Source organism: Sceloporus occidentalis, unplaced genomic scaffold (assembly GCF_023333645.1).
Source record: "Sceloporus occidentalis isolate IW3139 unplaced genomic scaffold, rSceOcc1.0.p SCAF_4, whole genome shotgun sequence".
Classification (NCBI taxonomy): Eukaryota; Metazoa; Chordata; class Lepidosauria; order Squamata; family Phrynosomatidae; genus Sceloporus; species Sceloporus occidentalis.
This window is the reverse complement of record NW_028316984.1, coordinates 187,325,503-187,341,696: the sequence shown is the minus strand read 5'-3', so window position 1 is coordinate 187,341,696 and position 16,194 is coordinate 187,325,503. Positions and strand designations below refer to the sequence as shown.

Below are 16,194 nucleotides of genomic sequence, written 5' to 3'. Positions count from 1 at the left end.
TTGCAAAAGATCTGGTATATCATGAACTTCCTTCAGCTGTCTAAGCCTTGTGTAAGATGGAGGTTGACCTTTGTTGCCAGTCTACTCAGGCTTAGCACAAATTGAGGAAGGAATGACGACCAGTTTATGTGAGGCCTACTTTCCTTCTGAAATGGGGTAGGCCTGCTGGTTTGGGAAAAGATGGCAGACTCCCTCTGAACAAATCTTGCCAAGAAAACTTTGTGATAGATTAGCTTTAGGGATGCGTAATTTGGAAATGACTTGAAGGCACACCAGTGAGACACAGCAAGTATATAGATTTAAGTTCTGACCTGAACTCACTTCCTTAGATGTAGATATAGCTGAAATAAATTGGGCTTACTTCTAACTAGGCATTGGGTATATACTAAATTGCATTGGTTTGGCTCCAAATAACTGTCTTGAGCTTGGAAGTCACTTGTTACTTCTGTAACTAGTTATGTTTTGCTGTAGAAGCTGGAATGGTTTTATTTATTTATTTTATCTATGACAGTCAGGGTTATAATTGATAGGTTTTCAGTGTAACTAAGGGAGTGTGCTCCTGTAATTTGGTACTTGGTGTGTTCTGATCTAATAGAAGAGGAGGAAGGTTCACATGGATATTGTGTAGCTAGCAAGGAATAAGGGAACCAGGGGAGACACATTAAAACATGAGCTGTGCTAGAGACTCAGAGTAGTTGGAATTAAGAAAAACAACTAATTTTTCCAATTCTGCCCAGTGAAAAGAACAGAATCCTGCTGATGGCAATGTGAGTATATTGCAAGGGGGGAATGCCTTGCCAGGCCAGTGGCTCCAAATAGTGTTACACACTAGGACTGGGTAGATTGATGTTGAGATATGAAAGAGAGTTCAGAGCAGGAGGAGGTATTTCTTTGCACATCTGAGCCCATCTCGGGTATAATAATAATAATAATAATAATAATAATAATATTTATTTATATACCGCTTTTCCAAAGTAGATCAAAGCGGTGTACAACAGGAAGTACAATACAAAGTAAAACAAACAAACAAACATAACAGGCCTCTCTCCCCCCAAGATGGTGGCTGAAGGGAGGGCTTTTCTTCTTCAGGCAGGCAGTTGGAGCTAGCCTGCCTCTCTCCCCCCAAGATGGTGCCTGAAGGGAGGGCTTTTCTTCTTCAGGCAGGCAGTTGGAGCTAGCCTGCCTCTCTCCCCGCAAGATGGTGGCTGAAGGGAGGGCTTTTCTTCTTCAGGCAGGCAGTTGGAGCTAGCCTGCCTCTCTCCCCCCAAGATGGTGGCTGAAGGGAGGGCTTTTCTTCTTCAGGCAGGCAGTTGGAGCTAGCCTGCCTTTCTCCCCTCAAGATGGTGGCTGAAGGGAGGGCTTTTCTTCTTCAGGCAGGTAGTTGGAGCTAGCCTGCCTCTCTCCCCTCAAGATGGTGGCTGAAGGGAGGGCTTTTCTTCTTCAGGCAGGCAGTTGGAGCTAGCCTGCCTCTCTCCCCGCAAGATGGTGGCTGAAGGGAGGGCTTTTCTTCTTCAGGCAGGCAGTTGGAGCTAGCCTGCCTCTCTCCCCCCAAGATGGTGGCTGAAGGGAGGGCTTTTCTTCTTCAGGCAGGCAGTTGGAGCTAGCCTGCCTCTCTCCCCGCAAGATGGTGGCTGAAGGGAGGGCTTTTCTTCTTCAGGCAGGCAGTTGGAGCTAGCCTGCCTCTCTCCCCTCAAGATGGTGGCTGAAGGGAGGGCTTTTCTTCGCACAGGCAGGCAGTTGGAGCTTGCCTGCCTCTCCCCCCAAGATGGTGGCTGAAGGGAGGGCTTTTCTTCGCACAGGCAGGCAGTTGGAGCTTGCCTGCCTCTCTCCCCGCAAGATGGTGGCTGAAGGGAGGGCTTTTCTTCTTCAGGCAGTCAGTTGGAGCTAGCCTGCCTCTCTCCCCGCAAGATGGTGGCTGAAGGGAGGGCTTTTCTTCTTCAGGCAGGCAGTTGGAGCTAGCCTGCCTCTCTCCCCCCAAGATGGTGGCTGAAGGGAGGGCTTTTCTTCTTCAGGCAGGCAGTTGGAGCTTGCCTGCCTCTCTCCCCTCAAGATGGTGGCTGAAGGGAGGGCTTTTCTTCGTACAGGCAGGCAGTTGGAGCTAGCCTGCCTCTCTCCCCTCAAGATGGTGGCTGAAGGGAGGGCTTTTCTTCGTACAGGCAGGCAGTTGGAGCTAGCCTGCCTCTCTCCACACAAGATGGAGGCTGAAGGGAGGGCTTTTCTTCTTCCAGGCAGGCAGTTGGAGCTAGCCTGCCTCTCTCCCCTCAAGATGGTGGCTGAAGGGAGGGCTTTTCTTCGCACAGGCAGGCAGTTGGAGCTTGCCTGCCTCTCTCCCCCCAAGATGGTGGCTGAAGGGAGGGCTTTTCTTCTTCAGGCAGTCAGTTGGAGCTAGCCTGCCTCTCTCCCCTCAAGATGGTGGCTGAAGGGAGGGCTTTTCTTCTTCAGGCAGTCAGTTGGAGCTAGCCTGCCTCTCTCCCCGCAAGATGGTGGCTGAAGGGAGGGCTTTTCTTCTTCAGGCAGGCAGTTGGAGCTAGCCTGCCTCTCTCCCCCCAAGATGGTGGCTGAAGGGAGGGCTTTTCTTCTTCAGGCAGGCAGTTGGAGCTAGCCTGCCTCTCTCCCCGCAAGATGGTGGCTGAAGGGAGGGCTTTTCTTCTTCAGGCAGGCAGTTGGAGCTAGCCTGCCTCTCTCCCCTCAAGATGGTGGCTGAAGGGAGGGCTTTTCTTCGCACAGGCAGGCAGTTGGAGCTTGCCTGCCTCTCCCCCCAAGATGGTGGCTGAAGGGAGGGCTTTTCTTCGCACAGGCAGGCAGTTGGAGCTTGCCTGCCTCTCTCCCCGCAAGATGGTGGCTGAAGGGAGGGCTTTTCTTCTTCAGGCAGTCAGTTGGAGCTAGCCTGCCTCTCTCCCCGCAAGATGGTGGCTGAAGGGAGGGCTTTTCTTCTTCAGGCAGGCAGTTGGAGCTAGCCTGCCTCTCTCCCCCCAAGATGGTGGCTGAAGGGAGGGCTTTTCTTCTTCAGGCAGGCAGTTGGAGCTTGCCTGCCTCTCTCCCCTCAAGATGGTGGCTGAAGGGAGGGCTTTTCTTCGTACAGGCAGGCAGTTGGAGCTAGCCTGCCTCTCTCCCCTCAAGATGGTGGCTGAAGGGAGGGCTTTTCTTCGTACAGGCAGGCAGTTGGAGCTAGCCTGCCTCTCTCCACACAAGATGGAGGCTGAAGGGAGGGCTTTTCTTCTTCCAGGCAGGCAGTTGGAGCTAGCCTGCCTCTCTCCCCTCAAGATGGTGGCTGAAGGGAGGGCTTTTCTTCGCACAGGCAGGCAGTTGGAGCTTGCCTGCCTCTCTCCCCCCAAGATGGTGGCTGAAGGGAGGGCTTTTCTTCTTCAGGCAGTCAGTTGGAGCTAGCCTGCCTCTCTCCCCTCAAGATGGTGGCTGAAGGGAGGGCTTTTCTTCTTCAGGCAGTCAGTTGGAGCTAGCCTGCCTCTCTCCCCTCAAGATGGTGGCTGAAGGGAGGGCTTTTCTTCGTACAGGCAGGCAGTTGGAGCTAGCCTGCCTCTCTCCCCTCAAGATGGTGGCTGAAGGGAGGGCTTTTCTTCGTACAGGCAGGCAGTTGGAGCTAGCCTGCCTCTCTCCACACAAGATGGAGGCTGAAGGGAGGGCTTTTCTTCTTCCAGGCAGGCAGTTGGAGCTAGCCTGCCTCTCTCCCCTCAAGATGGTGGCTGAAGGGAGGGCTTTTCTTCGCACAGGCAGGCAGTTGGAGCTTGCCTGCCTCTCTCCCCCCAAGATGGTGGCTGAAGGGAGGGCTTTTCTTCTTCAGGCAGTCAGTTGGAGCTAGCCTGCCTCTCTCCCCTCAAGATGGTGGCTGAAGGGAGGGCTTTTCTTCTTCAGGCAGGCAGTTGGAGCTAGCCTGCCTCTCTCCCCCCAAGATGGTGGCTGAAGGGAGGGCTTTTCTTCGCACAGGCAGGCAGTTGGAGCTAGCCTGCCTCTCTCCCCTCAAGATGGTGGCTGAAGGGAGGGCTTTTCTTCTTCAGGCAGTCAGTTGGAGCTAGCCTGCCTCTCTCCCCTCAAGATGGCTGAAGGGAGGGCTTTTCTACGCACAGGCAGGCAGTTGGAGCTAGCCTGCCTCTCTCCCCACAAGATGGTGGCTGAAGGGAGGGCTTTTCTTCGCACAGGCAGGCAGTTGGAGCTAGCCTGCCTCTCTCCCCTCAAGATGGTGGCTGAAGGGAGGGCTTTTATTCTTCAGGCAGGCAGTTGGAGCTAGCCTGCCTCTCTCCCCTCAAGATGGTGGCTGAAGGGAGGGCTTTTCTTCTTCAGGCAGGCAGTTGGAGCTTGCCTGCCTCTCTCCCCTCAAGATGGTGGCTGAAGGGACGGCTTTTCTTCTTCAGGCAGGCAGTTGGAGCTAGCCTGCCTCCCTCCCCCCAAGATGGTGGCTGAAGGGAGGGCTTTTCTTCGCACAGGCAGGCAGTTGGAGCTTGCCTGCCTCTCTCCCCCCAAGATGGTGGCTGAAGGGAGGGCTTTTCTTCTTCAGGCAGTCAGTTGGAGCTAGCCTGCCTCTCTCCCCTCAAGATGGTGGCTGAAGGGAGGGCTTTTCTTCTTCAGGCAGTCAGTTGGAGCTAGCCTGCCTCTCCCCTCAAGATGGTGGCTGAAGGGAGGGCTTTTCTTCGTACAGGCAGGCAGTTGGAGCTAGCCTGCCTCTCTCCCCTCAAGATGGTGGCTGAAGGGAGGGCTTTTCTTCGTACAGGCAGGCAGTTGGAGCTAGCCTGCCTCTCTCCACACAAGATGGAGGCTGAAGGGAGGGCTTTTCTTCTTCCAGGCAGGCAGTTGGAGCTAGCCTGCCTCTCTCCCCTCAAGATGGTGGCTGAAGGGAGGGCTTTTCTTCGCACAGGCAGGCAGTTGGAGCTTGCCTGCCTCTCTCCCCCCAAGATGGTGGCTGAAGGGAGGGCTTTTCTTCTTCAGGCAGTCAGTTGGAGCTAGCCTGCCTCTCTCCCCTCAAGATGGTGGCTGAAGGGAGGGCTTTTCTTCTTCAGGCAGTCAGTTGGAGCTAGCCTGCCTCTCTCCCCTCAAGATGGTGGCTGAAGGGAGGGCTTTTCTTCGTACAGGCAGGCAGTTGGAGCTAGCCTGCCTCTCTCCCCTCAAGATGGTGGCTGAAGGGAGGGCTTTTCTTCGTACAGGCAGGCAGTTGGAGCTAGCCTGCCTCTCTCCACACAAGATGGAGGCTGAAGGGAGGGCTTTTCTTCTTCCAGGCAGGCAGTTGGAGCTAGCCTGCCTCTCTCCCCTCAAGATGGTGGCTGAAGGGAGGGCTTTTCTTCGCACAGGCAGGCAGTTGGAGCTTGCCTGCCTCTCTCCCCCCAAGATGGTGGCTGAAGGGAGGGCTTTTCTTCTTCAGGCAGTCAGTTGGAGCTAGCCTGCCTCTCTCCCCTCAAGATGGTGGCTGAAGGGAGGGCTTTTCTTCTTCAGGCAGGCAGTTGGAGCTAGCCTGCCTCTCTCCCCTCAAGATGGCTGAAGGGAGGGCTTTTCTTCGCACAGGCAGGCAGTTGGAGCTAGCCTGCCTCTCTCCCCCCAAGATGGTGGCTGAAGGGAGGGCTTTTCTTCGCACAGGCAGGCAGTTGGAGCTAGCCTGCCTCTCTCCCCTCAAGATGGTGGCTGAAGGGAGGGCTTTTCTTCTTCCAGGCAGGCAGTTGGAGCTTGCCTGCCTCTCTCCCCTCAAGATGGTGGCTGAAGGGAGGGCTTTTCTTCTTCAGGCAGGCAGTTGGAGCTAGCCTGCCTTTCTCCCCTCAAGATGGTGGCTGAAGGGAGGGCTTTTCTTCGCACAGGCAGGCAGTTGGAGCTTGCCTGCCTCTCTCCCCTCAAGATGGTGGCTGAAGGGAGGGCTTTTATTCTTCAGGCAGGCAGTTGGAGCTAGCCTGCCTCTCTCCCCTCAAGATGGTGGCTGAAGGGAGGGCTTTTCTTCTTCCAGGCAGGCAGTTGGAGCTTGCCTGCCTCTCTCCCCTCAAGATGGTGGCTGAAGGGAGGGCTTTTCTTCTTCAGGCAGGCAGTTGGAGCTAGCCTGCCTTTCTCCCCTCAAGATGGTGGCTGAAGGGAGGGCTTTTCTTCGCACAGGCAGGCAGTTGGAGCTTGCCTGCCTCTCTCCCCTCAAGATGGTGGCTGAAGGGAGGGCTTTTATTCTTCAGGCAGGCAGTTGGAGCTAGCCTGCCTCTCTCCCCTCAAGATGGTGGCTGAAGGGAGGGCTTTTCTTCTTCAGGCAGGCAGTTGGAGCTTGCCTGCCTCTCTCCCCTCAAGATGGTGGCTGAAGGGACGGCTTTTCTTCTTCAGGCAGGCAGTTGGAGCTAGCCTGCCTCCCTCCCCCCAAGATGGTGGCTGAAGGGAGGGCTTTTCTTCGCACAGGCAGGCAGTTGGAGCTTGCCTGCCTCTCTCCCCTCAAGGTGGTGGCTGAAGGGAGGGCTTTTCTTCTTCAGGCAGGCAGTTGGAGCTTGCCTGCCTCTCTCCCCTCAAGATGGTGGCTGAAGGGAGGGCTTTTCTTCTTCAGGTAGGCAGTTGGAGCTTGCCTGCCTCTCTCCCCTCAAGATGGTGGCTGAAGGGAGGGCTTTTCTTCTTCAGGTAGGCAGTTGGAGCTTGCCTGCCTCTCTCCCCTCAAGATGGTGGCTGAAGGGAGGGCTTTTGATATGAGATTTAGAGCAATTGTGTATAGAAGAGGTGATGAGGAACAAAGAGGAAATGAGTGAGTGACAGCTTCTGTGTGCTTACTGCTTACCCAAAGCAGCTGTGTGGCCTGGTATGTTGTGCCTGTGCAAGTGACACTGCAGAGAGTCTAACGAGGGTAGTTAATTGAGGATTATGATAATTAGAGATGAGAGACCTATAGAACACTTTTGTGTATTTTTCAGCCCTAACAGTTAAGGAAATGTTAGGAAATGTTAGTTAAACATAATCTAATGACTTTCTTTCTGAACTGCAGTAAGAATAACAAGTGATGATCAGAGTAACAGGTAACATCGTTAGGTCCTTTTAAACATTGAATCTCTGAAGGTGTACAAATTTTTTCCCAAAGAACCTTTAAGAATATATTCCTCCCACCAAACTACTGTGTTTAAAAAGCCAGTTGGAAGCAACAGCAGAAGAGCCTGCACTTAAAATTAAAACAAAGAGAAAGCCATGGAGTACCTCTAGATGTGCCTAAATTTGCTTTTGGATCTTATCCACATAGTCTAAGATGTTTCACCTTTAAAAATAAAATTTGAAATGATGCAAACTCTGAATGATAACCTCTGTATGTTTTGTAGATTCGTAACAGGCTTAACCAGGAGCAGAACACCAAGCTTCAGCAACAGAAAGAGTTGTTGAACAAGCGTAACATGGAAGTAGCCATGATGGATAAGCGTATCAATGAGCTACGTGAACGCCTGTACAAGAAAAAAGTTGAGGCACGTCAAAAAGAAAACATCCCTGTAAGATAAACTATTAAAAGGGCCACATTTCAGTGATTTCTACAAAGCCCATAACACTTCATAAATCTTCCACTTCCATCTGCCCTAGAATGTTAATAATTGCAAATATTTATGTCTCTTAAACTTATCTGTCTTCTGAGTTGCAATGTAATGCTAAAACATTAGTTCTTGCACAGAAATATTGTTAAGGGCCAGACTGAGTATAGCAAAAGGGTGAGTTGATTTTTACTGACACTGTTGAATTATGTTAGAAATAGAAACTGCCTCGATTTACTAGAAAGCTTGTGAATTTCCTGTAATGCTGGCTGCCATTCTTTTATATAGAACAAATAAGGGGAAATAAGTATTTGGGAATGTACTTTCTGAAATAGAACGAACACTCATTAAAATTCATACTGTCTGGCAGTTAACACATCACAGTAGTTGGGAATGGGGTCATAAAAGAGAAGTGTGACTTTCAGAAGCATTGTCTGAAAAGGACACATCTAGAAACATAAAATGCTCAAAAAGGGTACAGGAAGGGGAGGGCAGGAGAGAACTAACCAGTTTTGCGCTTCATTGAGGAACACTGTATGTATTACATAATTGTGTTACCCTTAGACACAATTATCCATAGATATCCAGATACTAACACATCTTTGATTTGTCATTTTTTAGTTAAATCGAATAAATGGAACATCTTCACCTCAGTCATCAATGAATGCTTCAGGCAGAGTTGCAGCTGTAGGCCCCTACATTCAAGTTCCTAGTTCCAGCAGTTACAGTGTGCCTGTTGACCCAGTGAAACCACAGTCTCTCACCATTACAACCAGTGCAACTCATGGAAGATCTAAATCTGGTAGGCAATTCTCCATAACACATACTATTGTTTTTTGAAGTGGAAGTTGTCCCTTGCAAGTGGTTTTCAATCTCTTCTATCAAATGAGAATTAATTGGGTACATCCTTATTTTATTTCTCATTCTGACAACTGGCAGAAATGCAAGTTGGGTATCTTTGTCTTTTCTTCATTTTATATCAGATATCTCTATGGAGTTGCCAGATATGTAGCACAGCCATATATGAACTTTTAATTAAAACTATATGTAGAATTGCAGGAATTGATAGGAACAGTTCTAATGCCTGCTTTGTGGCTGAATATGTAAAAACAGTTTAACATGCATCTTCATGTGCATTTATGTAAACTGTTTCTGTACCTTGGTGTTTTTTCTTGCATAGTATATCTTTTAAAATGAACATTTGGGACTTAGCCATTCTGTTCATAACAGAAACTTTCTCCAAATACTTTAGCACCTAGTTAACTTCAGTGCTATATGAGATGTAGTCCTAGATATAATAATAACACAATCTTTTAAAAATCTGACCTTTTCCCTTCAAAACCTTACTTGTCAAGAGTTTCTGTCTAGCTCCAGTATAAGGCAATGTGAGGTCTCTTTCTTACTGTGTCATTTATCTTACCCCTTATGTTCCTGTTATCTTTTGCATTTTAATCTGTTTTTTGTTATTTATGTTGTAACTTTTCCCCCACATCCTATTTTCTCCTTTTTTCTTTTTCTGTGTGACTGGATCTGGTCATCTTCTATAGATACAGACTATGGGTGTTTGAAAAAATCTCCAGCTCCCTGGAAGATTTCTGATTTAGACATTATAGTGGATCCTATTCTGTCACCTCCCTCTCTCCAATCTGCTGCTCACAATATCATCCATTCAGCATCTGCTCTTTCTGAGATCCTGAACTGTGAGTCCATAGAAGATCTTTGGCAAGCTAAGAAATCCCATATTTAATATGGTCATCTGAGCTCTGGCACACAGATACATATTAAACAGGGATTTTTAGAAATTCTGTCATGTTCTACTGCATATTGTAGAGCAGTGTGAGAGAGTGTGTGTTTGTCTGTGCATGTGTGTGTGAGGAGAAAGTGTATATGACTTTTTTGAGATTTCAGCCAGTAAACAGTTTATTTTATAAACCTTCACATATTTGAAAAAGTGGAATAGTGTGGTAGGGTTGAATATAGAAGGTCACTAGGTTGTGCACATAATTAATGTACAACATCGTATACATTTTGAAGTACCATATATACTCATGTACAAGTCGACTATGTATAAGTCGAGGGAAAGTTTCAGGTTCAAATCCTGGATGTGACCTGTGGATAAGTAGACAGTAAAACTTAGGGGGCTATATGAATGGTGGAAAGGGGGAAATACCACTTTCATCTCTCCTTCTCCTTCTCTGGACCTCTCCCAACCGGTTCCCAGGTGCTGGAGGAGAGTTTTTAACATTGGATTGAGAAAGGAAGCAAGTGGATTTAAATAGAGAGTTGTTTCCATAGGAAGCAAGGTCTTGCAAAAGGGACTGGAGACAGAAGCAAGTGGTTTTAAATGGAGAGGTTTTTTGATAGGAAGTCAGATCTTGCAAAAGGGACTAGAGAAAGAAGCAAGTGGATTTAAATGTTTTTTCCCCGTAGGAAGCCAGGTCTTGCAAAACAGATCAGAGAGAGAAGCAAGTGGATTTAAATGCGGAGTTTTACCATAGGAAGCCAGGGCTTCTAAAATGAAGCAGAGAGAGAAGCAAGTAGATTTAAATAGGGAGGTTTTCTGATAGGAAGCAATGGCTTGCAACACAGACTGGAAGGGGAAGGAATTGTTCTTCAATGGAGATTGGTGTATCAGGTTTGCTTGCTTTAGGACCTTTCTAAGCACTACTGATGTACTGACTACCCAAAATTTTAGGGTCAATTTTGGGGCGTAAATTTCTGGACTTATAGTCGGGTATATACGGTGGGCAATTTGTAACTTTTTAAAGTTGATTTACTCGTATACTTAGATGAATTATGCACAAGTGTAATCTTAGGCAAGTCACACTCTCTCAGCTTCAGAGGAGAGCAAAGGCAGAACCACTTCTGAGGGAATCTTGCCAAGAAGACCACATGATAGGTTCATCTTAAGGTTGCCACAAGTCAGAAAGGACTGAAGGCACACACCAACAATAACAACAACAGTTCCTCACATGTTTAGACTGCTGTCCTGTGCCCAATTATTTAGAAGTTAATTCTCACTAAACATAGTTGGCTTACTTCTGCATACACCTGAATAGGACTGCACTCTACTGCTGTGGTCCTGAACCAAATGGGTAGATAGTAAGGCCAGTGAAACATATTAAAAATTAATTCTGAGTAATCACTGATTATGATATCCATCGTTAGCCTCTCATCCATCCTTTTTTCCAACAGGAAATGGAAATTCAGTTTAAGTTTTTAACATTTTTAACAGATTGTAAGCTGACAATCCTGTTTAATAACACTGGTGAAATCAAATTTTAGATTCCTGTAAAAAGTACAGATTGCAATTTGATAGATGGTTGTAAAAGAATATCTAGTCGGACATACTGTTGTTAAACAGATCACCGGATCTGAATATGGTTTCAGAAAGACAAGTGCATTTATTTATTTTGCCCTATTTTCCTGCTGTAGTTTCCCTTTCAAAATGGACACCAAGGCCTCAAATCTACTTACTGTCTGACCACAGTTCTTGGCCTCTTCAAACTGCTATAATGTCTGATCCTGAGATTGCTTCCCAAATGGTTGAAATTTGACAGCTTAATGAGACAGTTTTTCAGAAACAGGAATAAAATGAATTGTTATAATACCACTCTGTCTCCCAAGAGCTTTGCAAAAATTGTATGTGTGCAAGGTGCTTTTGGTTTTGTCTCTTGAACAGCAGGTTCCCATGTTGCAAGTAACTGCCTGTTACAGGATCTTTGAAAAACACTTTATGATATGAAATTTAGACCATGTATGTGTGTCTGTGTATCTGTGGTTCTACCTGTCATTTAGAGTGGGTGGAAACAAACCTTTCAGACATACTCCTTGAATCCTGGCTGATATAAATCTTGTCTCAGAAGCTTGTTTTCAGAATAAAGTCTTCTTTTCTCTTTGCACCTAACACTACCAAGAGAGTAAACTCACCTGTCTTGCCTCTAATAGATGCTTTGTGTAATACTGGATTCTTGTCTGTTTAAAAATTATGGAAACAAGATGCACAGATAGGCAAAGAAGTCAGAAAAGAAGCTATACTCCAACATATAAAATTTGTATATTTTATAAAAAAAAATTGTGAAAAGCAATAATTGTTTTAAAATATAGATTCCTTAACATGTCAATTATTCAGAGAGTTGTCCTCCTTTTCAGGTGTTGTCTTACCAGAAAAAAAGAAAATGTTTTGTTTTCTGAGCTGTGTTTGTGGCACAGTATGTTTAAATACCATAATTAGAAGGATAACTGGTTTTGTTACTGTTAACTTTTCAGTGCTCACTAGCTCACTTGAAGAGGTTACATAAAGTCTGTGAACCTATTCATAACTATTACTGTCTTACAATCTGTCTCTGCTCCAAAGCCAAAAATAATAATAAAACCCTAAACTTCATTTAGACAGAAGATAAATTTGGATTTACTAGTACAGTTGCCTCTCCTAACTCACAGATCTGAGATCCGTGACCTTGAATACCTGCGGAGGGGCGACCTCCACTATTTTCAATGGTGTGCACCCTATATGCATGAGCCTCTGTTTTTGCGGAGGGGGAGTCCAGAACGGATCCCCACGAAAACGGAGGGCCAACTGTAGATCTCTTGAAAATTTGCGATAGAATGGAAAAGCTTCCTGGTTCCCTATAGATGTATACTTCTTGGTCACTTATTTCCCAGAACATTTTATAGGTGCTCTTCGCTTGTAAAATAGGTGCGTTAAATGGTTACTTTTGAGCTGACTTCTTTGTCTGCTGGCCAGTTTTTAAGTTTTGCATTTAAAATCCCTGTTATGCAGGGTAGTCATGCAGGTTTCAGACTTGTGTATTTTGGCCATCCTAGTCTTCCCCAGACTAATATCCTATGAATGTTATAAATTAAATTTTCATCACCCCTAACCTACCCTTTCTGACTGGAGTATGTGGAAATCGAGCGTATCTGGAGGGCAGTTGTTTGGTGAAGGTCTGTTATGAGATGCAGCGGTTACTGGGAGCCTTTGGTCTTTCACAGTTTGCTTTTTAAAGAAAGCTATAACAAGTGTTAATTAAGTTTCTCCCAAAGTACAATGGAGAAGAGACTACAAGACTACTTATCTTTATATTTCAGATGTAGGATACTACACTGGTATCATTGGTAACCTTTTTAAAAAACTGATTAATAACTAGTAACTTGGTCAGATGGGAACTCAGGCTTTTATATATGGAGAAAGACTCCTTTTCTAGAGCATCCTATGAACTCCTTAAAAGCAGATCAGATTGTTGGCTGGACAGTCCAGCATATGAGTGATGCTAGCCCTCAGATTGGGCAAAAAACCTACACCATATTTGATTTTCAAGTACAGTACATTTATTCAGGAACCAAACAGTGAAAAGTTTTGAAACATATAAATAAAATAAAATTAAGATCCTAATAATAATTCAGACAGCACATCTTACAGGGCTGATGGAGAGGCAGGGCCAACTAGTGACTCCATAGTGTGGCTTAGTATTGTTTTGACTTTTTGCCAACCGCTTGAGGGCTGAGCAATAATCAGTGAAGGAAATTCAAACTGACCACTCAGTAGCATCCACTACTTTTCCATGGTGGTGTGATTGTGCACTTCTTGAAAGCATGACATTATTCAAAATGGAGACGGGTCAAGAAATCAGATGAGGACTAGGACTTGGAAGAGCAGCTAAGAAGGAATTAGACAAGATCCTCCTGTACAAAGATATGTCATTGCATACCAAGGTCAGGAGTGTCCATGCCATTGTGTTTCCAATTTTTATTTATGGTGGTGAAAGCTGGACAATGAAGAAAGCAGATAGGAGATGTCTGCAGATACCCTGGGCTGCCAAAAAGACCAATAAATGGGTCCTAGAGCAAATCAAGCCTGGTCTCTCCCTAGAAGCCAAGATGATTAAGCTGGGACTGTCATACTTTGGACATATCATAAGAAGACATGTCAGTGTGTGTGTGTGCGTGCGCGCGTGCCTTCACGTCACCTGTCAACCTATAGTTACCCCATGAATTTTGTGTGTAAGATTAAAAAATATTTTATTGGTAATTCAATATTACAGAAAAGAAAAAAGAAACACAAACAACAACAAACAAAATACAACAAAGAAATAAATACATCTCTCTGGCTTTGCTTCGCGAACGAAGATTCAGGAAGGACTCATCCCGCGCTTTGTACAAGTGCGTTAGTGACTAAAAAGGCCAATTCGGGATAAACAGGTCCGGTTGCAGAAAGCACAGCAGAAAGTCTCCTTGGGTGATGTTTCCAGGTTGCGGTTCTTTCTGCGTTGTCGTTTCTCTTCGAGGCTCGTTCGGTGTGAGCTTTCGAAGATGGCTGCAGCGTCATGGATAGTGCATCTTCATGCCTCCCGATGCGAGGCCAGGGAGGACCATTGTTGGTGATCTCTCTGGCCAAGCCTGAGATGTTGTTTCAGGGAGTCCTTGTATCTCTTCTTTGGGGCGCCCCTCTTACGCTGACCCGTGGCGAGTTCACCGTAGAATACTATTTTGGGGAGGCGATGGTCCTTCATCCTAGAAACATACCCTCTCCAAATATACTAAATACTAACTCCCGCCCAACCTCCCCCCTCCTCCTTCAGTCCATGGGAAAGTCAGCAGGGATTGACTCCATAAATTTCATAGGGTTTTCTTAGGCAAGTATTCTCAGAGGTGGTTTTGCCAGTTCCTTCCTTTGAAATACAGCCTTGAGCTCCTGGTGTTTGTTGGTGATCTCCCATCTAAGTACTAACAAGGGTTGACCTTGCTTAGCTTTCAAGATCAGACAGGATCTGGTGTCTTTAGGGTGCTTAGGATTGAGAAGACATGACTCATTAGAAAAGTTAATCATGCTTGACAAAGTAGAAAGCAGTAAGAAAAAAAAAGGAAGATTATAGATGGATTGATTCTATCAAGGGAATCACTGCCCTGAGTTTGCAAGACCTGAGTAGGGCTGTTGATGATGGGGTGACTTGAAGGTCTCTCATTCATAAAACTGTCATAAGTCAAAGTCACTTTGACGACAGTTACTGTATATACTCGTCTATAAGTCAAAAAATGTATGCCCCAAAAATGACTCCAAAATCCTAGGTTGACTTATTTATGGATCAGTATGGTAATGTGATAGCAGCTCTTTCAGATTTCCCCATGCAGTCAGGAGAGCAATTTCTTTCTCTCTTGGGCCAAGCAGAAAGAGTCCTGGGTGACTGAGTGCTGTTTAAGAGTCCCTCTCCCACCCGCATGCCTTGCTGTCTCAGGAGTGAAGGCTGAAACGCTGAAGCAGAAAGCCTCATGGGTGAGTGTGCACACATGCACACACTGAAGGAGCCTCCAAGTTTTACCCTTGATTTTATCCATGGGTCATGGCAAAATCCATAATTTTGGCCCCAAAACCTGCCCTCGATTTATAGTTGAGTATATACGGTAACAATCACAAGAAAGTCAGCAGCTTGGGTGGATCTGCAGGGATTTAATTAATGTAAGGCTGAGTCTTAATGGGTAATGTGAAAGGGAGGTCAGTTTTGAATATACAGAAATTGAGATTGTGATGCCAGAAACTGTTTGAACATACTGGGTTGTGAAAGAAGTAGATTGTATTGTCCTGGTACTAAACTGAATATATTTCCAGTACTGAAACTGGAATATGAAGCTTTTCTGCACTGTTTTGTGAGCTAGAGGTTCAAATTGAATCTTTTAGATGAGTGGTCCAAAAATAAATCTTATCTATTATTTGTTTGTATTTATTTTGAGAATTTATGAACAGCCCTTTCATCCAGAAAGATAATTTTTGGTAGTTCAAGGAACCATCTGAACAGCAGATCCTTGTTTGGAAATTTATTTCTGAATTTGGGGGGCATTTGCTGGATAGGGGTGCTTTTGGTGGCATCTATTTCGAATTCAGCTTTAGTATACTGTACTTATAGCTAGGCACAAAGTTAAGATGGGGCTAAGATGGGAAGAATGGAAAATTTCACTTGACTTTCTGATCCTTTGTACTATCCCAGATGATGGTAAAAGAAGGTCATGGACAGTATCAGATCTCGATGTTGGACTTGAACGCAGCTCTTCATGGCATTCAGGAAACAAAAAACAGTTTCTGAACTGTATGTTACAAAAATATCAGCATGAATTATTTACTTCACCAATCAGCAATCACAAATTAATCTATTCTAAATTAATCATGTTTCAACCCAATAAATCTATAGAATCCAGCTAAAATTTGACATGGAATGTTTAATATTAATTTTAATGTATTCTGATTTCATTATAATCCTATCCTACGGCTTAGTGCACGTTATTGAAAGATTAGTCTTTCTAAGGGAGATTTTATTAAACTTGAAGACCATTTATAATTGTTTTCAGAACTGTGCCTACACACATGTACACACAAATACACATTCTATAAAATTACAAAAAAACAACAACCCTGAAACTAGATATAATTAAGTGTACAGTGGGGCCTCACTATCCACAGGCTTGCCATCTGTGGATTTAAGCATCCATGGATAGCAAGCCCCATTGTCCCCAATGGTGGTATGCTCATGCTGCCGTGTTGCCATTAGGACAACGGGACTTGAGATCCTGCGTTTTTTCATATCCATGTGTGGGATGGAACAGACCTCTCTACAGATACAAAGGCCCAACTGTATATGATTATGACACCAGAATCAGGAAACTGTCATTACCAGAATCATAGAGTTGGAAGAGACCAGTATTACCACAATTTCAAAGCACAGTTTGAAGTTGGTTTAAG

General features: G+C 45.5%; 1 protein-coding gene across 11 annotated transcripts in view; it reads left to right on the top strand.

Moving 5' to 3' along the window:
* PPP1R13B (protein phosphatase 1 regulatory subunit 13B) overlaps positions 1-16,194 on the top strand; it is a 97,072-nt gene that overhangs the window by 64,671 nt on the left and 16,207 nt on the right. For 5 of the 11 annotated variants that reach the window (XM_089522633.1, XM_089522629.1, XM_089522638.1 and 2 more), the window contains 4 exons: positions 7,263-7,427; positions 8,085-8,265; positions 9,011-9,163; positions 15,446-15,544. In XM_089522633.1, the coding sequence (XP_089378759.1) occupies positions 7,263-7,427; positions 8,085-8,265; positions 9,011-9,163; positions 15,446-15,544 (598 nt within the window). The remainder of the gene's footprint in view (positions 1-7,262; positions 7,428-8,084; positions 8,266-9,010; positions 9,164-15,445; positions 15,545-16,194) is intronic. The other 6 variants (XM_089522640.1, XM_089522631.1, XM_089522630.1 and 3 more) reach the window with 5 other exon arrangements.